Source organism: Onychomys torridus, chromosome 11 (assembly GCF_903995425.1).
Source record: "Onychomys torridus chromosome 11, mOncTor1.1, whole genome shotgun sequence".
NCBI classification, from domain to species: Eukaryota; Metazoa; Chordata; class Mammalia; order Rodentia; family Cricetidae; genus Onychomys; species Onychomys torridus.
In genome coordinates, this window is record NC_050453.1 from 32,209,524 (window position 1) to 32,236,337 (window position 26,814).

The 26,814-nt window shown below is 40.4% G+C and overlaps 1 protein-coding gene across 6 annotated transcripts in view; it reads left to right on the forward strand.

Moving 5' to 3' along the window:
- Dnm3 (dynamin 3) overlaps positions 1–26,814 on the forward strand; it is a 486,391-nt gene that overhangs the window by 179,174 nt on the left and 280,403 nt on the right. For all 6 annotated transcript variants that reach the window (XM_036202803.1, XM_036202804.1, XM_036202805.1 and 3 more), the window contains exons 11-12: positions 10,503–10,589; positions 19,584–19,654. In XM_036202803.1, coding sequence (XP_036058696.1) covers positions 10,503–10,589; positions 19,584–19,654 — 158 coding nt within the window. The remainder of the gene's footprint in view (positions 1–10,502; positions 10,590–19,583; positions 19,655–26,814) is intronic.

Here is a 26,814-nt window from a genome sequence, read left to right on the forward strand (position 1 = left end):
AAAACATGGTTTTGTTTTTGTTGCTCTTTGCTTTATGTGTGGTTACTGGCAGCAACTGGTAGGCAGGGCATGGGTGTTGGCCCCAGTCTCCTGGAAGAGACGCTCAGATGAAGAAGATCTGTGCATAGTGAACAAGGCAAGTGAGACTTCTGGCTATAAACTCTGAACAGTAGGAGGCAGGGGAAGTAACATGGTATCTAGAAGTAACTAGAAGCCGAGAACCCACCTGTGGAATTCCTACAGTTCTTCTGTGAGCCTTGTTGTTCAAGTATCTCTTACCACTCAAACAGCAAGAGCCCCAAGGGATAAGGTGCCAAGGATGTTGGGGCCAGAAGTGCATGGGGAAGAAAACCGTCTTTGAACATCAGCATTCCATGGGCTGGAAGCCAGTTAATACTCTGGGCTCCCTGTCTTGTTGCCTGTGCATCTAAAGAACTTGTGATTGGCTCTTTAACTGACCCGCAGGATTAACTAGTATTGTACCCTGTATTAGCCACCCAGATTGCCAGCTTCAGCACACAGATGTGGTCAGTGCAAAGGCTTTCCTTTAGGTGCGCTGTGTACTCCTGCATCTATGAACAGAGAGCAATGAAATTGCACTGATCCGTAAACCTATTCACACAGCTTGATTTCACAGATTATAAACTGATCAAAAAAATGCAAAAGGAAAAAATGGTCTAGTTTCTCTGAAATTTGAGTTGAAGGCTTTGCAAAGCCTTGCTAAATTGTTAGCTGTGAACACTGTGCTACAGGTAAGGTACTGGACAGGATAATAGTACAACAGTGCAATGCAGTTGGCTGAGTGCTTATAAAAATGTAGAGTTTCTGCATTCAGATTATTTAACAAGTGTGTTCACGTTCTCCCTCCCTTTAAAGAAAGCAAAACTGGAAATCATAGATGAAGGATGTGGTTTATGTAAGACAGAAGAGTCATAACTCTAATCAGTGGATCCATATGCAGAGAGCAGGCCCTGGCCTGACATCAAAAGATTGGCACATGTGTGTACATTCATGTTTTTAGTTATAGAAAGTGTTTATGGTATGTATGAATCATTTTATTTTTATTTATTTATTAAATCATTTTCCATTTTATCTGACTTACTGTAAAAGCGACAGTAAGCCTGGGATGAGACAGTTTGTGCCCAGATAGTTCCTGGCTCCTATTCTTGCTCCCCCAGTTTTGAACCTCCCTTTCCATGTAAGTTTTGGATCAGTCCTTGTATATTTTTGCTACCTCCTAGAACATTCTATATTTTGCTTTAAATAACATAAAGTGAAACAAAGAAAGCCTAGATTTCTCCCCCAGGTTGTCTGCCCTAGAGATTTCTTCATGGATCAAAATTTATTGGCACAAACCTAAAGAAATATTGAGTGGCCTGAGATTAGGTATGATGTTGGCCTACTTCTCTTGTCATGGGTCCCAAATATGATTCTACTATTCTCCTGAAAAAGTCTTCTATGAAGGCCAAAGTGGTAATAAGACACTCCTCCAGTCTTCCTGCTGTCACAGCCAGTCCCTGTCTCTTTCCATGAAGCATCGGGGTTTTTAGAAGCTAGCTGTAGGCAGGCTTCTTTCTCATCCACCAGTTCTCAAGTAATCAACACGGATACTTAATATTAATTGTAAATGCTTGGCTGCTAGCTCAGCCTTTATTACTAACTAGCTCTTACAACTTTAATCAACCCATTTCTATTAATGTATGTTCTGTCACATAGCTTGTGGCTTTACCTGTCCTCCAGCATGCCTTGCTCCCTCTCCATCTCCTGGCAACTCTCCTGATTCTGCCCTTCTTCTTTCCAGTGTTCTCAGTCTGATTTTCCCATCTAACCTTATCCTGTCCAGCTATTGACCAGTTAGCTTCTTTATTAAACCAATCACAGCATGATTTACACAGTGCATGTAATGATAACTCCACTCTACTGTTCTTTGATGCTGTTGCTTCCTTAGACTCCCCATTCAGTCCCTGCTGGGGTTACACTCCCCTAACTTCCTGTGGTCCTTGGCATCACAGACAGATGTCTTAGAAGATGCAGTCCCTAAATCTATGGCATGCAGAATGCAGGCCACCCCTTGGGCTTTCCTTAGATTTTTTAAAAGGCCATTAAAGAATTAATGGAGGAGCTCAGAGGATATTTGAAAGGTACTGCCCTCTTTGCCTCTGAGACCTACATTCAAAAACACAAGAGTAGGAGTTTTAAATCAGACAGCCCACTGTGGCAGAGAGAAAGTTGGGTAAGTGAGACACCTTTGACTTGTTGATCATTTACTTAATTTCTCCCCGATTTAATGTTTCTACTGGTTGAAACTCAAAGGATGGAGAAAGTGAACATTTGTCTTTATCCTGAGTCCCCAAGAGGCTTGGAAACCATGTGCCCCTTTGTTGGACGGGTGCCACAATGTACTGAGGCTTGTATCTTGATGTAATCTTAATGCTACTCAATAATACTCCAGTGAATTCCAATTAGTAACTCCTCATATTCTCCATACAGGGACACTAAATTGAATACTCTTCTTTACCCTTACATGATAATTTCATGGGGACCATAAACCAGGAGATTGGCTTCTTGTCATCCAATCCCCCAAGCTTTCCTATACTCAGAGCGCCCTCTTGCCTTATCTTTATCTCTGATGAGACACTGGCCCTGGCCAAGGCTACATTCATACCTCCACTCTCACTTCCTAGGAAAAGTCGCTTTTAGGAGTCTTTGGTTTTCTGTACAGTCACATTCTCTGTCACATTAACAAGGCTAGCCCGTACCTATAACTAAGAAAAACTCCACCTCAAGACTATCTTCTGTCCTTCTATCCTCCAGTTAATTCCTCAACCTCCATCTGGCTTGCACTCCACCACTTTATGGAGATACTCACAGCCAAGGTCAACTGGAGCCTGTCTGCCATAACTATTGGGCACCCTTACTCCTCTTGAAAGTCACTCTTGTTTTGAAATGGCAATGCCTCTCTCTCACTCACTCTCTTCCATCTTTGAGCTCTCCTGCTCTTGTTCTCAGTGGCTGTCCACCTTTGCCTACCTGTAAACCCTGGGATCCTACTGAGCTCAATTATGAATATTCTCCTTTTCTTGCTGTAGTTTTAGTGGGCAGATCATGTCTCTTATCATTCAACTACCCTTTAAACCTTGAACTATTGATGATTCCCAAATTGACACCTCTAGACCAAGCCTTTTAAAATAGGCTCTGTCAGTAGTTTAGTGAGGAAAGGTTTCATTTAGCTTATGGTTTTAGAGAAAATCCAGTTTTTCCTGGCTGAGAAGATGCGTGGTGGTGGGTATATGAGACAACTGTTCATATTTCATAAACCACAAAGCAGAGACCATGACTAGAACCCATGGCACATATACCCTTGAGAGATCCATGTCTAACAATGTAATTCCTCTAGTCAGGCCCCGTTGCTTCAAAGATCCTTTAGTCTTCCTACTAATGCTACAAACTAAGGCCCGATGGCTCCAGCCAGCGTCTATGGGAGACATTACAGATGCAAACCAACACACTGTCCCCCAACTACTACAACTACATTATGCCCTCTCTTAGGTTCTGAAGATTCCTCAAGTGGTCTCCTGATCCTTTGACCTCAAACCTCAGTACCCTCAGATTCACCCTCCTCTTTGCTATCAAAGTAGCCTTTCTAAAATTCAGACCTATATTTTGTTTGTTTTCTTAAAATTAATACCCTTTCAAGCCTTGAGCATACAGTTTAAGTCACTTAGGTTTGCACTTCATCATCTAATTTCTAAGTACTTGTTCTGTTGTGTCTTGTCCCACTGCTTGTTATGGCTGCCGTCTGCTCCCCCCTCGGACTTCCTTTCATGCCTTTGGTGTTGGTACATGTGATTCTCTTTGTCTGAAATGTCTGCTTTTTCTCTCCTGTCTTCCTCAGTCCTTCCCCATTTAGAAAGGTCCAGCACACTCTTCATCATTTCCTGAATGCTTTCCTGGAGGGCCTCCGCGAGTCCTTTCCTGGCCCCTTTCCTTACTCCCGTCTCCACGCTTCAGTTACTAACCTACGTCTGTTTCTCTCATCATGCCTGAGCTACGGTGTGGGAATTTGCATGTGTTCATTTGCTCATGTGAGTCCCTCCTCTTGCTGATTATAAGTTTATTCATAACAAAGAACTTTGCCTTTTATCTCCAAACCCTAGAACCGCTTGCAATGACTAAACCCCCAGGAGAGGCACTGTATAAATACTTATTAAAATTTACATGTTCTTAAGTTCCCCGATGCTAAAGAAATATGTACTTGGTTTCGAAAGAGTGTTTTAGTCATTTCTTTGAAAATGAAGACATCTGGACAGGTTTTCATCCAAACATCTGTCATTCTTTAGGCTTTATTTTGATGCTCAGTGTTTTTGGCCTTAAGTCTACCATTAACCTCTCATTTTAAAACTAGTATAATTAAAATTAAAATTCTTTTCAGATAAAAATCCTAATTAATGTTACATACGCTAACACTTCATTATTTGACCCCTTTGAACACAAGGCATTGAGAAAGTGACTATATAATTTATTGTCCAGGGCAGGAGAGTCTTGAGAGTTAAAGGGAGTACTATTAATACTTTCACCATAATTATGAGAGTAAAAACAAGACTGCTCCAGGCCATATAAAATATAGAGTTATTTTAGCTCCATTATAGTTTCGCATACCTGTACACACATATACTTAAAGCATTGTTTTCATTTATACCTCCTCATGTTGATTGCTTTATGTGTAAAGTCTTTTAACATTTTTTTCCTTGTGCCATATAAACACACATGAGGTTAAAACATATGGGGTTTGTGTATGTTCAGGCAACACTGCACAAAGCTAGATTTTCTTTTTTTAACTCTGGGGAATGCGTTTCTTCTCATATATTTTCTCACTGTTGTCGCTGTGGCACAGGATAACAAGGCAAGGACATTAGGGTTTTATGAGCCGATTGGCTCCTCGCCAGGGACATCTCAACTTTGGAATTTTTCTGGTGGGCATCAGTTTTCATCCGCCTGCCTTTACCTCCTCTTCTCTGGCACAAGGCCCCAAAGTTCTTTGCAGGAAGCACAGAGAGGAACAACTTGTTTTTTGACCACAGTTTAGCAACTGTGCCACTTATTGGCCTTTTGGGAAACCATATTCTTGGATCACCATGATACCAATTAATTGATTCTTTTCCCCACTGCTGAGAAATTATTATTATTATTTTTTTTTTGCAAGAAGATAAAAGACACCTTAGATGGCCATAAGAAACCCAAAGAAGAACTTTGCATTCAAAAGTGCTGTTTGAAAATACCCAATTTTGTGGCATGTTAGGTCAATTAATATATGGCCCAGAGTCCATAGGAACTGAAGAAGAGAATCTGGAGTCCTGACTGCTTTTCAATACCCGCCATGATCTTGCCCCCATTTTGTCTCACCTCCCTTCTCTCCTCTCCATTCCAGTTGCACTAGTGTCCTTCAGCAGGCTGAGGACACATGGCAGTGGGGACTTTGCACTTCTTTCTGTGAGCTAGTGGGGACTTGCTCTACTGAGCTCAGTTCTATTGCAACGCCAAGCCACCCTTTTTCTCCCCAATAGTAATTTTGGATGCACCATCGGTAGGATAAGGAAATCACATGTTATTGATGTAGCAGATGACAGTCAACATGGCTGAAGTAGGTGAAAGGAAAGGTCATAAAGCATCGGATAGGTTCAGTGGCTCCATGTTGATGGACTTCCACTCTGGGTAAAAGACCTGAGTTTCGGTTTCTCTAAATCAGGCTGGTTATTGTCTGAAGCTTTTATTGGACACTATAGGAAATCCAGGCCCAATGCTTAGCGTTTCCTTCTGCTTAGCTTCTTTTCTCAACTTAACTGCTCATTAATGTGTCTACCAAAGATAAACTCGGGGTGACGGGAGACAAAACCCTGACTAAGAAAGACCTTCACGCACTTCCTGGAGACAGTGTCAACCCCTCCGCCCCCAACCTGTTTGAATGTTTTCTGCATTCCTCAAGAAACCAAGTGTGCCTTTACTGACAACAGTAAAGCTTTATTCCAGCCAAGGCTGGACTTTGAAATTTTAATTTCTTAGCATTTGCTGAATAACACGAAAGTCCTCTTTATTTCTGTTTAAAAGTTTTTCCATCCTACACCTCATCATTTCTCCCTCTCGTTGAAGAAAGTATTTGAGGTTTAGAGATTTGGAATTTGCCCACTTGGAGGAGGGCAGCTGACACATTTCTTGCTCTGTAGTCACTTTATCCAAGCCCTGGCCCCTTTCCCTACCCTCCTAGCTTCGTAGCGTCCCCAAATGCCAGTGGTAAAACAGAGACTACTTCTGTGCTCTGAAGAGGAGCCTCACCATTTCCTGACAGCTCTGCACTAAAATCGCTCCCCATTTCCAATCTTTTGTGAACGTGGGTGAATGTAGTTCTCCTTTCTTCAGAGATGACCATTTCCTCATCTCCTGAATAAATCCTACAATGTGCCAAACACAAGCAAAGGATTTCTAGAGATGTTTGAGGGCATTAATTCACATGAATGAAATAAATTTTAAAATGTTTTCATGAGCAGTGCAGTTATAATTGCTGGTTAGTTCGTAATAAGTGGCCAACATCTGAAGGTTTATAGCTATTAGATGAAAAAGTAAAGAGCCCATATCTGTGGTCAGTGAGACTCACAGTTGGGTCTAATGGATGAAAGAAACTGTTGTAGCCCTGGTCTGTTTACTCTGGGATCCCTGCTACAGGTCCATGAACAGTGATTAATTACCCCAAAAGTTACTCTTGAGGCCATATAATCCTTGGTTGGCTCATGCCTATCCCAGGAGAAACTGAATTGCCTGGCTTTTATGATCTGATTAATTAATATTTAGTAAATTTTATAAGTGTGTAATTTTTGTTTTATTGGATGGAAATATCTTTCAAGTGTTTCTTTTACCCCCAGAGAAAAATGTGGTTCATACTAAAATTTTTGTATCAAGGTTCCCCAAAATAAGTATACACAACCCCAAATAACACTTAAACTACTGGACATAATTAAGATGTAGTTTTGTATTTTTTTTATTACAATGCAACTTTCTCTCAGGATGTCTATCATTAAAATTTTCTCAGAATCAAACATTCAAGGATTGGATTCTGGAAAAAAATTGTATTATTTCTTCATCGATGCTTCATTATTTAAGAATAGTAAAGTGATTTCAATAAGAAGGTATTTGGCAGTAATTTGCCATTTAATCAATGTACAGTGTGACTGAAAGTTTCAGTTTCAATGCAAGGGCATTCAATCCCACGAGGCATTCTTACAGTAGGTTTAAGTATTGATTTCTCCATGCTTTCTCTCTCTTACTTTTTGAGAACATTCCTCTTGTGTGACTGTATATTTACATAATTAACCAGTCTTCCACACTGTAAGATTCAACATCAGGTGCTTTGATAGTGGCCAGTGGGTGGAAATCACCTAGGAAGTGATGTGGTAGAAATCAAGGAATATAAAGTGTCTACCACTGGTAGCAAAGCCTTCCTTCACTGGTCCCTTATGAATAATTTACAGAATATAAGTAATTAATGAGGAATTAAAGTCTAAATGTGGTGCTTTTTAGATCAGCATTATTTAGGCAGACATGATTAGAATTCTTTGCAATGTAGGCTTTTAATTGAATGCCAGAGCAAAAGACCTTGAGAGTAATAATGATTTAAATGATTATGGAAATTGTAATTGCACCTTAAGAGATATGAAAGTGAGGTGGACACAGTGCTGGCAATCAGGACAGAGTGTGTTTGAGAGCGGAAAGGAGGACTTCATAAACACCCAGTGATTCCTACTAAATGAGCTGATGAGGTGGAGGGGACAGACCCTCATCAGAACTCATTTTGAATGTCAGAAGGACTTTGATGCCCCCTTTCCTGTGTGCATCATAAGAATTAAGCACCACATGTGCAAACTCACAATGAAAACCAACATTTACTGGGCGGTGGTGGTGCTTTAATCCCAGCACTTGGGAGACAGAGCTAGGTGGGTCTCTGTGAGTTCAAGACCAGCCTGGTCTACAGAGCGAGATCCAGGAAGGGTAAAGCTACACAAAGAAACCCTGTCTCGAAAAACCAAATCAAACCAAACCAAAACCAAAACCAAAACCAAAACCAAAACCAAACCAAACCAAAACAAACAAAAAACCCCACAAAAACCCAAAAATCAAAAAACAAACAAACAAACAAAAAAGAAAACCAACATTTTTAAATTTTATGTCCTTGGAACCCTTTGCAGATCAGGCACATAGCAAATATATGCATTTCATTGATGACTTTTAGTGATGCTTATGGCTTGCACTGCCTGGTGTTGTCTCTAATTCATGCCCCCAACACACTCCTGTAAGGTCAGGGATTTTGTTGTTTTTCGTTTCCCTTAGAATTTAGTCTGTTTACTTTTGTTTCAGCTGTTGGTGTAAAACTACGGTCTACTTTCATGGTAAAATTGAGCTCAGTGTGTAAAACAAGCCTAGAAAGATGTGTGTGTGTGTGTGTGTGTGTGTGTGTGTGTGTGTGTGTGTTCATGTATATATGGTATACATGAGTAGAGGCCAGACGACAACCTCAGGTGCTGCCCACCTTGCTTTTTGAGACCAGATCTCTTATTGGCCTGGGACTTGTCATGCAGGCTGGCCTTGCTGGCCAATGAGCCTCAGGGACCCTCCTTTCCCAACCTTCCCAGGAATGGGTTTACAGACATTTGCTGCCATCCCTGGATTTCTTTTCTTACACATGGTTCTGGAAAGTTAACTTGGATCTTCATGCATATACAGCAAGTGCTTATGAGTTATGAAAGCAGTTAGTTTTCTCCATTTTTTGATAGTGGTATAAAAATACTCCACTATAAAAACCTCTTCAGAGGAATAAACTTATGCATAGTTGAAAGAGTTACTACTATTCATATTGTACTGTGTTTGTTCAGCTTTCTCTTTTCACAGATAGTACTTGTACCATTAAGAGATTGGGCGATTTTGTTCTTGAGATGGCGCCATGAAAGGCTGGGGCTTTTACCTTTCTGGGAAACAAATATGCAATATACAAACTTTCAGTGTGCATAATGACCCCAGGTGACTTCAAGCAGCATCTCTCAGGGAGGCCTTTTCCTAACTTCTTTCAAGCTTGAGAAAACGTTATTCAAGAGCCTAGAAATTTGTAAGGTGCTTGGGGCGATGTATCTGAGGATTTAGGTGGTGTTTTGGCATCAGAACATTATCTATGTTGTTGCTCAGTTTCCTTCCCTTATATCACATTGTGAACATCATGTCATTAAACATTATGGGAATGTGATTTGAGGGGTTGGAGAAATGGATCAGCAGTTAAGAATGTTTGCTATACAATCAGGAGGACTGCAAATTGGATACTGATACCTAGGTAACAAGCTGGGTATCTCTGCAAATGTTTGAAACTCAGCGCTGGGGGCTGGAGTTTGCAGGCTTCCAGCCTAGCCAAGAGTAAGCCTTGGCTTCAGGGAGAGAATCTGCTTCAGAGAAATAGGCAGAGAGTGATAGAGAAAGACTCCAACACCCTCTTCCAGCCTGTACATGTACACACACATGTACAGTATGACATACCCTTCCATGCATAAGCACATACAGTCACATAAGTATGTATATATACATATAAATTTACATAAATATATTAATTAAAAACATTTTGTAATGGCCACTGTTTGCTGTTTATATAATGCAACTTTGTTATTATTGATGTGTACATGTTTTCTTATAATTGGAATTAGTCATTTACTTGGAATTAGCCAGGGGTGTGCCCATTCTTTTCTATTTCCACTGTTCCCATTTCTGTCAAAGCTACTATTATTTCCTCCCTGATTTTTTCAGTAGCCAGAAAGTCCTGACAAACCTCAATGATGCATCTGCCTAGTGTCTTAGTTAGAGTTTCCATGGCTGTGATAAAACACCATGACCAAAAGCAACTTGGAGAGGAAGGGTCTGTTTCAACGAACACTTCTATATCACAGCCCATCATCAAAGGCTGTCAGGGCAGGAACTTAAGGCAGGAACCTAAAGGCAGGAATTAAAACATACACCACGAGGAGTGCTGCTTGTTGGCTTGCTCCCTGTGGCTTGATCAGCCTGCTTTCTTATACAGCTCAGGAGTACCTGCCCAGGGGCAGCACTGCCAACAATGGGCAGGGCCCTCTCCCATCAATCACTCATTAAGAAAAGGCACTACTGATTTGTCTACAGGCAAATGTTATGGAGGCATTTTCTTAATTGCAAGTCCCTCTTCCCAAATAACTCCAACTTTTGTCAATTTAACAATAAACTAGCTAGGACACTGGGTTTCTGCTTTATTTCCAGAGAACCACTGTCCTGGGTTTGAGGCATCTCCCCCCAGTTGACAGGGCTGCTGGGGTTAATCTCCTGTAGAAACTCATGGTTTTTTGCTCTCAGAAGAAACAGCCTCCTTAGTAGCATCACGTGCCTCTGCTCTGTTTCTATGGTACAACTTCGTGTAACATTAATATCTGGACATGTTTTCTTGACAGCTGGCTAACTTCCCCAGACTTTGTGAGGAAACAGAAAGGATTGTTGCTAACCACATCCGTGAGCGAGAAGGGAAGACCAAGGACCAGGTGAGTGAAGGCTTGCCTGGTGGCAGTGCCTCTGTGGAAGGATTTTACCAAGGTGTGTAGCATGAATATGGTCTTTTAATAAAAACCCAGAGACAGATATTGGGGTAAATGCTGAAAGATCAGAGAGACAAAGGAACAAGCCACTAGAGAAACTTCTCACCACTACCAAATCCTCAGGCAGAATGGAAGGCAAGATCCTATCTCCACAAATCCTCTGACTGAAAGCCTGTGAGTCCTCAGCTGAAGAAGCTCAAGTTCCTGTCTCCTCAAGCCTTATATGCCTTTTCCTGCCCTGCCATATCACTTCCTTCCTAGTGCTAGGATTAATGGTGCATGTGCTTCCCAAATACTGGTAGCAAAGGCATGAGATCTCAAGTGCTGGGATTAAAGGCGTGTGATTCCCAAATACTGGGATTAAAGGTGTGTGTCACCACTGCCTGGCCTCTATGTTTAATCTAGTGGTTGGCTCTGTCCTCTGATCCTCAGGCAAGCTTTATGTGATACACAATATATCGCCACAAAGGTATCTGGTTGTTGCCTAGTCCTCAATGACAAAACAGTAGAGGACATAACATCATGCTTGCTTTTACTTTTTATGAATTATATATATATATATATAATGTTACTACTATACCAAAGTCTTATGCAAGGATCCAGAAATCTAAAATTAAAAATCAACAATACAAATCCAGAGCCAAGTATGGGGGCTCACACCTGCAGTCTCTGCACTTGACAGGCAGAGGCAGGAGGATTGCCACAAGTCTGAGGCCAGCCTGAGCTACAGTGTAAGATCCTGTCTTAGTGAACAAAGCAACAACTAGAAACAACCTGCCTTCCAAATAGGAAGCCCTGTCATTTCCCCCTCAACCTTCCATGACTATCATGTTACCGTTCATATACACATTGCTCGTTGATAACCATTGAACCAGAAACATACCACATTTTTTCCTTTTAGATGGATTTCTCATGTATTAATGGATTTGTATATGAACTCCAGGATATTAAAAAAAATTTCTAAATGTTTTTCCTACAGATTTCTATGAACTTGCCTGTGAAATCTACATTGAAGAAAGATGTTTAGGAACTAATATTTTAAACATTCAGAACTATCTTGCAAATTCACTTGGCTTGTAAGGAATGACCTTGAAACCATCTTCAAACCCTAGCACTCTGACTTGGAAAGATAATTTTTAAGGGAGGATACTTTATTTGAGAAAAGGATAGCAAATTCTCATGTCAAAATGGCTTTTTCTTAGTTACTTATCAACATGATAATGGAAAATATTGAGGCTTTCAAATGCTCTTCCACGACACAGCTGCAAGCGTTGTGTGAGAGAATACGGGACTCGGGCCATGTGTTCTCTCCAAGTAACAGTGTGTTCTTGCGAAAATCACTTCTTAGGCCTGTTGGTTTTCTTTCATGGTCAGGATTGGGCTGTTGTTCTATATGGTCTCTGAGTGCGTCCATAAGTTAGTGCTCGAAGATTTTGTGATTGTCAGATGGGTTGGGATGAGGAAGGAGAAATAAATGAAGAAGAGGAAAAATAGAGTAGAAACCACAGTCAGAGAGACACGCACAGCTTGCATAACGTAAGTGTGCAGATGGGAGAGGAAGCAGGAAGTGAAGAGACAGTGCCAGAGGCTTGGAAGGCTGGGGCATTTGTGAGGGACCCCAGTGAAAACCGTTTTCTCTGCTTGAGCTCGGAACTGATTGTTACTACTTTTTTTTTTTTTTTAAATCAGTGTGCTTTGAAAATTAATTGCCCACCATTTATAATTTCCACTTATTTTCCAGCTTTTACAATCTTGGATAGCAGCCCAAAGTAGAGAAAAGAGGTATTGTAACCTAGCCAGCATTAACTCACGAGCCGGTGAAACGAAGCCAGGAATCTCAGACATATAGTCCCAAGCTAGAGGTTCCTTCTCCCCATCTAATGTCTTGGCTGCCGCTGGATCAGTACAAGCCAGTGCTATCAAATCCTGTAATTGCAGCACTTAGGAAGTAGAGGCAGGAGGATTAGGAGTTCAGGTTCATTCTCTGTTACATAGCCATTTCAAGGCTAGGCTGGGCTCCACGAGACCCAGTCTAGTTTTATTTTCAAGGCCGTGATAACATCTCCCTGACAAAAGACAGCTTAGGAGAGAAAGGATTTCTTTTGGCTTACCATTCCATCACCGCACAACACTCAAGGTAGCAGGGACTCGAAGCAGCTTCTTACATCATACCCACAGTCGAGAACAGAGAGGAAGGGATGTGTGGCTCTCCCTTGCTCGCTTTCACTAGGCTGATCAGGGTCCTGACTATGAAATGGCTGCACTCAGAGTGGGTTTTTCCACCTCAAATAACTAAGGAAAAAAAAAATCCCTTACAGATATGGCTACAGGCCAAGCTAATATATGCAATCCCTCATTGAGACTCTCTCTGGGTGGTACTAGGTTATGTCAAGTTGACAGTGAAAACTACCTATCACAGGCCTGGTCTCAAAAAAAAATCAACTGTACATTTGATCTTAAATGAACAAGATGCTTTGACTTGTGTTTTTATCCTGGAACGCTCGAATGATGGCATATAAGATAGGGATCCTGAGTAAAACTAATATTAGGGAAAAAGTAGTATGTTGTTTTACCATCACTGTGGCCCTATATAGGTCAGGTGTTGACATTTTCATGTTGACTTTTTCATTCTTTCATTTTTCTCTTGTTTTGGTAAAATGACACATTCAATTTAGCATTAGATCTGGAACAACTAGGCCCCAGTGTCCAAGAGCCAGCCCCAAGGGTCATGGAAGTAGATAGTAAGAAGACAGATGGGTGACTCCACAGATTTAAGTTCACATTACACTGCTGACTGAAGCAGAGTCCTGGCTTGCAGTAACACAAAGCAGACCCCAGGATTTACATCAGAAAACATATGCTTAAAGTCATCAGGACAGAAGATATCATTTCTGGCTGGGATATGCTTACTTTATGTCATGTTAATATCGAAGAGTCAGGCACAGTCCCGGTATCAGGGTCAGGTCCTAACACTCCTAGAAGCCCAATAGTGTTGTCTATTTATAGCATGCTGAGAGGCTGTGTGAAGGGGGTTGGGTGTGGTCTAGGGCTACTCAGAGGCAATCATAGTGACTACAATCCAAAAAGGTTATCTATGGTGGAGTCAGGGTGAATCCCTACAGAATTGTGAAGTTTGCCAGGCTAGCTCATTGTACCACTGGAATTCTAATTCTTATTAAAATAGCTTAGACTGCCTGAGCTTCAAATCCAAGCTCTAACTCTTACTTTCTACATAACATTTTCTAAGTTATTTTCATTCTTAAAAATAGTTATCGTGTGTGTGTGTGTGTGTGTGTGTGTGTTGCATGTTTGTCATGATATATATGTTTGGAGGTCAGAAGGCAACCTGTGAAAATCAGTTCTCTCCATCATGTGGGTTATAAAGGTCAAACTCAGGTCATCAAGCTTGATGCAAGTGTCCTTACCTGCTGAACTATTTCAGTGTTCCAACTTGCATTCTTTATATACTTCTATACCCTTGGGATGAGCAATGGTAGTTAACTCATGGAAATTTTAATAAGGATGAAATGAAGTAATCCATGCACAGCTCTTCGTTCCTATTAGTTACTTACCTTTTCATCACCGTGAACATAATACTCGACAGAAACAACTCAAGGGAAAGAGGTTTTATTTTGTATTCCTTCCTCCTACAGTCCCAATGACAAACCAAGTTGCAGTTCCACTAAAGTTCACTCTGCAGAACCAGTGAGTTTGTTGGGCTTACTTACAGAGTAAGAGGTGAGCAGCTTTAGGCAGGAGAATGGGTGACCTTAAAGTAGCCACTGTAGAAGGTCTATACCTAGCATGGATGACTCCTCTCTGTGGTTGTATAGATGGAGTCCCTTCCCTTAACCTGTCCCTCAATATATCTTCTAGTCCTTCTGAGAGACTGCAAGGCCATGTGGAGTTAGGGAAGAATTGCCCATACCTGGTAGGGAAGGTTGGGAGGATATTCAGGAAGGGGTGCCATGAACCTCCCTGTCCCCTTCTAAGAAGGAATGCCAATAGTCAACAAGCCCAGCTGTGATGATCTTGGGTGAGCAGGCACAACCTAAATCCTGACAATGCAGCAGTTCAGCTCAGAGGATGGTCCTGTACAACAGGTGCTGATAATCTTCAAAGACTGTGCCCTAGTGACATACTTCTTCCAGCTCAGATCCACCTCACAAAGTTCAGTCTTCCACAATGCCACCATCATGCGGGGAACAAGCCTTCAAAATATAAGCCAGGGAGACATTTCAAATTCAAACTACAACACCATACCCACACCACCAATGAAAGGCTCATGGCTTGTCTTAAAGAAAAGTGCACTTGATCAAACCATAAGCTTCTGAAGTCCTCACATTCTAACATTGCTTGAAAGTCTGTCAGAGTCTCTACTCAGACTCAAGGCAGTCTCTTAGCTGTTAACTTCTGTAAAATACAAAAAGAAAGTTACATACTTCTAATTTACAACAGTAATGAGTCAAAGAGCAGGCAGAGAGAGGACAGTAAGGAAAAATTGGATGAAACCAAGACTAAAACCCAGAAGAGAAGATTTCCAGCATGTAGGGAATATAACAGCATCATCTGAGCTCCAATGGGCTCAGCAGCACTGCCCTCATGGTCTTACCGCTTTTGGTACACATTAACTTCTCTCCTGGGCTGGCTCCACTCCTGTCTCTGCAGGTTCCAAAGTTAAACAACTGGTCTACATTCCTGGTATCTCCAACATCTTGCCGTTCCCACTGTAACTTAGCTATCATGCTCATATCTTTCTGTTATGTTAGGGTATTACTGCAAGGAATTGGACTCTGGTACCTGATACCTGGTCTCGTGGGCTTTTCCCCGGAGTATTAGTGGAAGTCTCTATGACCCCATAAGTTTCGGGTTCTGCATCCTTGCAATTCATGTACTTCATGGACAATGCCAAGTTGTACTCTGTGTCTGAACAGTGTCAGGCCCCTTTGGCTGTGGCTGTAGTGACTTTTGATTGCTTAGGTGCTGAACCTGGGAAGCACATTCATATGTGAGCAGGGTGCTCTAGAGGCACTTGCTTATCAAGGGGAAGTCTCTTAAGTGGGTTTGAAGTTTTGTACCTGGGGTCTATAATAGGTAGGATCTTCCCAATATCTGAAATACTCTTGAGGAACTCCTGTTATCTTATGCAGAGTGCTTGGACTTTCTTTAATGCCTCTAAATTCTTTAAAAACTATAGCTCTTTATCTGACTAAGCAAATGAGCTCATTTTCCTTCCAAAACAGCGTTTTCCCACATAGTTTGCTCCTGATGCTTACTATGAATCTTACTAAAAGCAGCCAGCAATAAACCATACCACCTGCCTGAATTCAATGCTGTCTTGAAATTTCCTCACCAAATAACCAGTTCTTTACTTTTGAATTCAGCCTTCAAAATTTCAAGACACAGGCCAAACACAGACAAATTCTTTGCCACAGTATAATAATTGTACAATTTGAAACACTCTAGGGTTTCTCTAACCCATGTCTCCAAATTTTCAAATTCCTCCTGTAAACCACTTCCAAAGGCCCAGGAACTACATGGTCAGCTGAGTCATAACAACCCTACTTCTCTAGTACAACCTTCTGGTATTAGTTACTTGGGCATTGCTGTGACCACAGTACCAACATAAACAACCTAAGGAAGAAATGCTTACAATGATTGACAGCTTCAGAGGATTTCAGTCCATCATGGTGGAAAGATATGGGAAAACATCACAGATCATTGTGGCAGGAACATGTGACAGGAATTGGTCACGTGCTGACAAACCAGGAACCAAGGAGTAAACCTGGAACCAGGGCTGGTCATAACTTTCCAGGGTCCACCCTACTTACTTCTGCCAGCTAGGCTCCCTAGGAAGGTTCCAGAACTTCCCCAATAGCACCATGAGATGGGGAACATTTCAGATTAAAACCATAGCATTAACTTGAGATGCTGTTCATTTGTTGGGGCACAGCAGAGATGGGAAATGATGGCCTTTCCTGACTTCAGAGGAGCCTTCCAGCTGTGTCTTTGATGTACTGATTAATCCATTCCTCAAGTTGGGGATTAGAGATGGGATATGTATCTCCCTCTTTTCTTAAAAGTATTTATTTACATGTGTGTGAGTGTATATGCACATATGTGAGTATATGTGTGTATACCTACCTACATACATACACACAGACAGACAAACACACTTATGTGTGTGTTTGTGTGTGTGTCTGTCTGTCTCTGTGTGTATTTGTACATGAACCTCTGCATGTGCACAGAGACTAGAGGAGAGCATTGGGTTTTCTTATATATCACTTTCCAATTGTTATTTTGAGGCAGAGTCTCTCTCTGAATATGAGGCTAATGCAGTGGTTCTCAACCTGTGGGTCTCAACGCCTTTGGCAAACCTTTGTCTCCAAAAATATTTACATTATGATTCATAACAGTAACAAAATTAGTTATGAAATAGTAACAAAAATAATTTTATGATTGTGTCACCACAACATAAGGAATTGTATTAAAGAATCTCAGCATTAGGAAGGGTGAGAACCACTAGGCTAGTGTTTTCTTGGCTAGGCTGGAAGCTCCAGTGATCCCTCTGTCTATCTCTCTCTTGAAGCTGGGGTTACAGGCATATGTTAAAGATCTCATCTTATTCTGGGTACTGGAATCCAAATACAAGTCTTGATGATTATGCAGCACATGTTCTTAACCACTGAGTCATCTGTCTAGTTTTAGGTCTTCCTTTCAAAGTAATGATCCCAGTGCCTGACAGTCATTCACCACCTCCTAGAAGCTTGTGGTCACTCCTGGTTTGGACCTGTGTAGCATAGGAGGAAAAACATGTTTTAGAAATGTAATCGTGTCATTTTGGATAGACGTCCCATTTGAATTCTGGACTACATGTTGTCTTGAGCCTTGTGCTTTTGATACAGCTCATCAGAGACTGGCCCATTTTCTCACTTCTCCATGTCTCTAAAAAATTTTGAGACATTCCTACCATTTGCTTTCTTTAATTTTTTTAAAAATTAACCACCCCTGCTCAGGAAATATTGAGAGTAGAAAAGGAATCCTCAAAATTAAACATGAAAACTCATAAATAAACTCATAAATCTGTATGTTTTGTTCTTAAGGATTTTTAGACCATCATCTGCACCAGCTATTCTTCTATATGCCTAATTATATGTCAAAAAAGAAGTTTTGTGAGTTTGTGAGTTGCGGCTGCTATAAGTGGTAAATTTATTTTTCTTCAACTGAATATTCAATGACTGGGTAAGACCACAGGGAGAAACTCTGAGAAAGTGAAAAGATGAGAAAAATATGTACTGTTTTCTTTTTCATCCCCCACATGCAACCTGGCGGTTTTCCTAGGGTGAACACCGACTCCCAATTTCCAGGAATATGAATGAGAACAGCCATAGCTTTTATTTTTTTCACTGTTTTCCTACACTGCAGTCCAAGTTAATGTGTGTCTGTATCCAGGGTGCTCATCATAGCTGTGGGTTACGCTGGCAATTATGTGGATATTTTACTCTTTATGCCAGAATGATTTATTTGTACTTAAACATTATACTGCATAGATATGGAATGTTGGCAAATGAGTCTGGGAATCTAATGCTTAAGAGAATCTGACTTGATTGGTGGGACAATAGAGGAAACACTATAGCTAACTTAAAATTAATAATTCCTCAGTATTATTCAAGAGATAAAATTAAATTTTATCTAGGAAAATGGCCAGGTTGCATGTAGGGGGATGAAAAAGAAAACAGTACATTTTTTTTCTCATCCTTTCACTTTCTCAGCACCAGATATGGAGGGATAAAGGTTGGGAGTTTAAGATCATCCTTATGTCCACACTGAATTTAGGGCTAGCCTGGGCTATGTGAGGTGTTTCTCCTCCCGCTTCCCCATCTTCCTCTTCCTTTTCTAAATAAGGGGTCAAAAAATGAAAGTGTAGACCAGGCAGGAGTTCTTAATTTTCTTTCTATCTGTCTTTTTTTTTTTTTTTTTTTTTAACTTGTCACCAAGTCTCAGTATCCAAACAAGGGCATTGAACAGTTAAAGGGACAAAAAGAAACACAGTAAGAGAAGTTTCTATTTGAAAATCTCCAGAATAAAGCCTTTTTTCTGGCACTTTCTGCTTGCTCCCCCCCATTCCTGCCTCACCCAGGTCCCCACTGTAGCTCCACCCCATTCCTGCCTCACCAGGTTCCCCACTGTAGCCTTGGACATGTGTTCCATCCATCCCTTCATAGACCTCACCAACAACTATGTCGTTCAACACACTAGTCCAGGCCCTGGGCAACTGCAAGACACCCAAGAGGGAGCTCTGTGCAGAATATGCCAAAGGTCCTCCATGTCAAGTACTAGTGCTGTACAAGAAACAAGGCAGTGTACAATGGTGGACTGTAATAATGAGCTATCCAAGCAGAAATGCCAGGGAAGCTTCCTTTGTTGAGATGGTTTTAACTGAACTTTGGTTGAAGTTTTAGTCAAGTAATGAACTTGACTCATCTGAAGCAGGTTCTGTGTTTCTTTATATATTCCCTTTCTGAGTTGATATATGAAGTATTTCTGTTACCGAGAGGGTGCTTAAAAAGAAAAGGATGGAAAAAGTGAAGAAAACTAAGGTGTAATATTGCTTATATATGCTTGCCTTTCCTTAGAACATGGCCTCTGCTTTAGAGGAGCAGAATAATTCTAGGTTTTGTTCTATGGCAGCAAGTTCATATGTCTATGAATTACAATGCTATTCTCTTCATGTGATACTCAGACTTACCTACCATGGAGGATTTTAACTTATAAATCTAGAGTGCAAAGGACTCAAAAAGAGAAAAATTATTTGTTACTTTAATTAAAAAAATCACTTTAAAAACCAAATACCAAGAAACAACCTGGGCAATTATTGAACTGAACATTTGAGAATTTTGAAGATGGGTTGTCATGACAGTGATTCTGTTTGTCTTCTAGGTCCTGCTGTTGATTGACATTCAAGTCTCGTACATCAACACCAACCATGAAGACTTCATTGGCTTTGCAAAGTACGTGAGATAACTGATTACCTATGCATTCCCACTGATGCTTTATAAAAATGTACATGATCAATTTCTACCACAGCTCTACCACCTTAGATAGGACCAGTCTGTGTCAGGCTAATTCTGAGTCCATCTACTTTAGAGCCCCATAGTCATGGAGCAGGGAAATTGACTATTCTCTTGACAACGGATGGTAGTTGGGTTTCTTGTGCAGCATACAAAGTCATGTGTCTTTAATACTCTAATATATATATATATACACATACATACATACATACATACATACATACATACATATGTATATATATATAGTTTTTCGAGACAGGGTTTCTCTGTGTAGTTTTGGTGCCTGTTCTGGATCTCACTCTGTAGACCAGGCTGACCTCAAACTCACAGAGATCCGCCTGGCTCTGCCTTCTGGGTGCTAGGATTAAAAGCATGCACCACTACTGCCTGGATCTCATTCTATTTTTGAAAGTTGATCTTTAGTTTGTTCTTGAACTTCCATAGAGGAGCAACAATAATTGCACATTAAAGTTCAGGGTAATAGTCTTTCTTTAATTAATTTGAAATACCAAATACAATTTCAGGTGGATGTGGTGGTTCACATTTGTAATCAATAGCATTTGGGAGGTCATCTAAGTCAGGAGGGTTGTTGTGAATTGAATTCTAGCCAGCTTGAGCTACAGAGTGAGAGTCTGTCTCAAAAGGCAATAAGTAAAGACATAAATAAAATTCAAACAAACAACTTGTACAATCCAAAACATTAAACTGTTTGGACTTCTCTACACCAGAATGAGGAGGACTTAAAACAGCAACAGTAACATACTTTTAAAATTTAGATGTGGACTGTTGGGATACTCCTTTTTATAGAATGAATATGATTTACATACACTTGTTTATATATTACTATTCTTCACAGATCATATATACAAATAGCTACTCATTATGCTTCATTTTAAGATTCTGAATTCACTTTTTTTTTCTTTCTTGTTAATGGTACCAGTATTTATTATGTTTGAAGAATCATGATCCTAGTTCTAACATAGCAAACAAGTTGTTATTATCTAAAGAGTACAAAATAGTGCCTATTTTATATTAAATATAAAATAGAACAGGGACAACAAAAATAAGACACACCAAAAATCAACCCAATTTATTTTATTTTACTCAGACTTGGAAGAAATATATGCAGACCATGTGATCCAAACTAAATAGTGGCCCAAAAAGCTTTATAGGCAAGTTTTAGGCAGGAGGATCTTAATTACCCAAAGAAAACCATCTCATCTAATTGAGGCTGTAGCTTTCATGGCTGAAGCAATGATATCAGTCTATTTTTCATCCAGTGGCTCTTACTGTTGAGAGGTGCATTAATGTTTCCTGGCCATTCCCATCAATGTGCTATGGGTTAACTTCTCAGAGCTCTGTGATAAATATGTTCCCTTGCCCAGTTGTCCTTCAGCTACACTGACCACTCTTACCTCCAGATAGGCATCTGCTATATAAGCCTTTCCTGTAGACCTGTCCTCTCCCTCTTGGTCCCATGGCCCTTTCCATTTTCTGCTCATTTCTTTCTGCAACATAACTTGACCTCTAATGTGTATCTCTTCCTCCTTGATTTAGAAGAAGCTCTGAGAATTTCTTACACTTCTCCCTACAGTCAATGAACTCCAGGTAGTTCTATTGTAGTTTCTATAGAGGAGAAACAAAGACAAAGAAATTATGATCTGCCTTTCAGAAGGCTGTCTAATAAGGGATAGGTATCTAATGGCAAGCTCTTTGTCTCATTGTCTTCTCTGAGGAGTTTAAAAGATGAACTTGTCTTTACATCATTAGAAATAAAAGGAATGCTGCCTTCAAAGTTGATTTTTGTGATGGACAAATGCCAGTTAGAATCTTATAAACACATGGCAGCTCTGTGTATAAGCTAGATGCAGTGTGTCAAAAGTGAAAAGGAGGCTACTGTGCTACCTCAAGGCACACCCCAAGTCAAAGAGATGGAGCAAAAGCCCAATGCCTTTTGGAAGGATTCAAGGCTTAAACTTATCACAAAACCATTGTTACAATTTCACTTTTACTGAACACTCTATTTCTTCCCTGAGACAGGATTTCATGCTAGCCTTTAACTCTATGGAGCAAAAAATGGCCTTAAACTCTTGATCTTCCTGCCTCTGTGTCAGCAGTGTTGAGTTTACAGGTGTGTGAAACCCTGCCCAGCTGTGTTCCTTTGTCCCAGATCAATATCTACCTGTCTCTCTATCTGTCTGTCTGTCTGACTGTTTGTCTGTCTACCCCTCTCTGATCTTTTGTTTTCTGTCTTTTTATAGGCTAGAGTTTATTTCTTTTTCCAATAAATTTTAGGTTTTTTTTTTTTGCCTCAGAGGCTGTAGGGCTATATTATTGGATTAATTTATAGATTTTCAAAGAAAATTTTCAAATGTAGAACTTTTAGACACAGCCTTTGACCCAGGAGACAGCTCCTGTTTTCCAGTGAGATGGACTTTATTGTGTTGAGGAGGAGACATGCTGTTAAAACTTTCCTAGAAGAGTGGGAACTTCTCTTCCTCCAAACTTTCTTTTAAGGAACTAGTCTGGAAGCCAGCAGCTACTGGGTCATTTTTTTGTTTACTGGCTTAACAAACAGAACAAGGGATACTCCCTGTTTTATGTTCCTCTGGGAATTGTCAGAAGGTAAATCAATAAAATTAGAGACTAGTTGGAAATGTGTTAGAAAACTATGGTATAGTCTGTTAGGGTTAGTCTCTCTGTCTCCCTACCTCTACTTTTCTGTCTGTCCCATTCCCCTCTTTTTCCCTTCTTCCTTCCATTTCCATACATCAAAACAAAAGACCTTAATCATAAGACTCGCAGTTCCTTTTTAGTTGTGTTTGTGTGGTATGTAGTACATGTGTGTATGTATATGTGTGGTGCATAGTGTGTGTGGACCTATGCATACACATGTAAGGCCAGAGGAAGATGTTTGTTGTCTTCTATAATTCTGTGCCTCTCCTTTTAAGGCACAGTCTCTAAACTGGCAGTTCACCATTTCTCCTAGGCTGGTGGCCACTGAGTTCCAGGGGCCCATCTGTTGTCAATTCCCAATGCCGGGGTTACCAGCACCTATAGCCATGAGTGGTTTTTTGAGTGGTGACTGAGGATTTGAACTGAAGTCCCCTGCTTGCATAGCAAACACTTGTACCCACTCAACTGTCTTCCTCACTCACCTCCACTGTTTTACTTTGTACTAAAATTTATGATAACTTACGTATGATTGCCTCTAGAATATTTTTAGTTGCTAATTTCATTATCCCAAAGACAATACTTAATTCTTCATTAATATGTATTACCGGTACATGTTAATGGCTCTCAGCATGCTGCCTCAATGTATGCGTACAGCATGCATTGATCAAATTTAGCCTCTGTTTATTCTGTCCCTCATTTTCTAGTAACCCCATCAAAGATAGTGTTTTGTACTAAGAATCAAAGGTAAATGTTCTTTCCATTTGTATGCTGAGTAATTTCAGTGTGACGTGGGGGTAATTATGAAGATGAAGAAATGTTCATTTCAAAATCACTTTGAAGGATTGTGGTATTTTCTGTGCTTTTAAAAATTAAAAAAATATGGTCGTAGCTATAAATTTTAAAGTTGGCAGGAATGCTGTTTCCATCAAGGAAGAAAAGTCAAGCCATATTTGAAGACAATTATGTAAGTATTTCTTAGTGCCAAAGATAGAAAATGAAGGTCTAGAGCTGAAGGAAATGAGTTCATAAGCATTTCAGTGAGTTGTCACAAGAGTGTACTAGCTCTCGGGTTTGTGGGATGGTAATGTATGCAGATACATGAAATGTTTGCAATGCAGCCGACTTTTTGCCCTAAGAGTTTGGGGTTTTTGTTGTTGTTTGTTTGTTTATCTTTAAGGAAAAACACATGCTAGAATTAGACGAAGAGAATCTTTATTTTTAGAGTAACGTTCAGAACATCCTCAGGGTTCTTTCGGCTATGTAACCTATTCTCTCCTCTGAGTTCGAGGGGCTTCCTTTTCAGTCTCACAGATGTCTGTTAAACATGGACCATAAAATATGTGCCATGTACAATGAGTCTCAGGAAATTCTGCTGAAGGCTGGCTTTGGTATTTCCTGACTTCCAAATGCTTGGTATTTCAACTATAACAATATAATTTCTGAACTTAAAGTTCAGCATTTCAGATGAAAATATCAACTTTCCTTATGACTTAAGAGATTCAATTTGCCCTTCTTCCTCAATGAAAAAACAGTCCCCTAAATTATATTTTCTTAGGTCATCTACCTAATCTTTGCTATTTGAGAAATTCAGAACTGGGCCAGTTGTTTGTTAGTTCATGCCCCCATGTTCTCAGTAGTCACACTGTTGGAACACAAGGGCAAATGACTTAGCTGAATGTTTTAGGAAGTCTGGAAGTTCAAATTCTTGTGCCCTTCTTGCATTTGATTCTTAGACGCAAATTGCCTCCTGAGTCCCTGAGATTTATGCAGTTAGTGGTTTAAGAGAAATAAGGCTCTTGACATGGCCCATTAAAAGCACATCTCCCCACTGTAAGCCTCAGACCCCAGGGTCAGTTTAGCTTTTCATCTGCTGAGGAGATCCGAACACCTGTTTTCTCACACTTGAAACAATACAGTGAGCTTATTTCACGTCTTGTTATGTGAGTACCGTGAAAATGCTGGGGGTTGTGACGCTCACTTTGTCTCTCTCCTGATCCTGTGGAATGCCTCTGTTACCACTTATCAAAGGCAGTGAGTTTAAACCTCCCACTAAATGCCAGAGTCAGCAGGGCAAGGTTCTTCCTTTACATTCTTCTTTTATGTTTCCTTATAACAAAATTAACTTCTAGGGTAATGATGTTCCTTAGTCCTACTCTTTACACAACATGTCCTCTCTCTTGTGCAGCCAAAACTTGGCTATCTGAGTATAAAAGACTTTTGGGGGTACTCACACACAGGTTGAGTAATAAAGTGTTTGAATGTTTGGTCACTGACTGGGGTAGTTATCAGTATCTTAAGTTCGGACAACTTGGAAAGCATGAAAAATATCACTCATGCACTTTATCATAAAGAATGTTGAGAGAAGCAGTCTTCCCCAGAGAAGAGCACACCAACTGGTCATCAATACCGAATGATCAGCCCTGAGAACATACACACCAGTAACAACGCTATACATACTGAGCAGGTTGTATTTATGTAATGTGTGTATATACATACACACACACACACACACACACACACACACACATACACACATGTATGTGACAACAATTCATTTAAAATGAGGTCATGAGTTTGCAAGAATGCAAGGAGAGTGTATATAGGTGGGTTTGGAGGTAGTAAAGGAAAGGGGGAAATGATGAATTTATATTATAGTCCCCCAAAACAAAATTAATAATTTTTAAAAATAAAAAAGCATCAACCATTCAAGTGAGTTATAAAGTCCAATGTTACAAGCATCATTTTAAGATAAGTGAATTTCTAGTCTTAAACCTGTTTTTTTATTTAAAATTTTTTATAGTTTTTGAGAATCATGAGTACTGTATATTGTTTCTACTCCTCCCCCTCTCCTTTCCAAAACATCCTATGCTTCCCTACTCCCTTCAGATTCATGACCTCTTCAATTGTTTTACACATACATAAACCATACAATACACACACACACACACACACACACACACACACACACACACACACACAGGCATGTGCACATGCGCACACACGCACACACTCTTATTAAGTACATTTAGTGTCACTCTTATATACATGCATTTAGGAGTGACCAGTTGGGACAGAATCAACTATTAGGGGGATTATTCCCAGAAAAAAATGATTTTCCCTCTTTCAGCAACCATTGATTAGCCCTTCATCCAGGGCCTAGATGAGTTTGCTCTCATTCAGGTAGTTGGCATGACAACTGGTCATGTCATCCTGTAGATCTTATTCAGGCAACCATACTGTTGAGATTTCCTGTGTGCAGCTTTTCTGTCATGTCTAGGAAACACTATCTGGTAGCAGGCATCCTGGTCCTTTGGTTACTATCCACACCTATCCCTCTATGTTGCTGAACTGACGTCATTTCCCCCGAGTCTTAGATGTAGGAGTTGTGTTACAGACGGATCAGTTGTGTCTGGGCACCCCACGTCAACTCTATTCTTTTTAAGAACTCTGTCTTCACTCTTAAAGTGAATCTGAGGGATTAATGAGCCTTCTTTCGTTGACTCCCTCTTAGTCCTGTAGGATTTTCACACATAATATTTATCCAGAAACCCACTGAAGATCCGTCAGGAACCCTTCACCCCTATTTGATTCAGTCTGATTGGATGGAACCAGACTTACATGTGGTACGTTGCAGTCCTGGGCCTCTCATGAGGGTAACATGAAAGGGCACTCTGCTAGAGCTTCTTCACCCCCACAACAAAAATGTGCCCAACAAACTTAGAAATGACAGACACACTTATCACGTGCTGATCAGTATAGTACCCGCTAGCTACAGGTGGCTATTGAACAGTTGAAATGTGCTAGTAAAATAGCTAATGAAAAAGGGAAATTAAAGTTTAAATTTAACCATCATTCCTGCCCACCAGCTACTGAATTGGACAGCCCAGCTTTACAGGACACTGTATTTGGCTACTGGTATAGTATCCTTCATCAGTGAGTCCCACTTTGATGATAGCTTGGTGGTATCTTATAATGGTAGCTACAGGAGAGAAAGGGAGATTAGATCTCTTAGTCACCCCTAAATGAGCCCAAGACCCACCACTAGACTATAGAGAAAGGCTCTCTGCTGCCTCATCTCCACCCACGAGTCTATGCATTGCTGAAGTTTCTTCTATTTCCATGTCTTTTTTTTTTTTTATTTTCAAAAGAAACAGGCCAGGGTTACATGCATGCCCTGACTTAGCTCCAGAGCCCAAGCTTCTCATGAGTTCTCCATGTCCTCACTGTACCCAAGGACCTTTAAGTTGACTGAAGAGTCTCTATACCTTCTCCTCTTCTTTTTCTTTTATCTTTCACTTTTTAACCCCCTCCAGTCTGGTCTCTGCCACATCACTCTGTGATGACTGCTTTTGTCCAGGACAATTCTGAGTCTGCCATTTGACACCATTGAGTACTACTGCTTATTGAAGTGCTCTGGTCCCTTG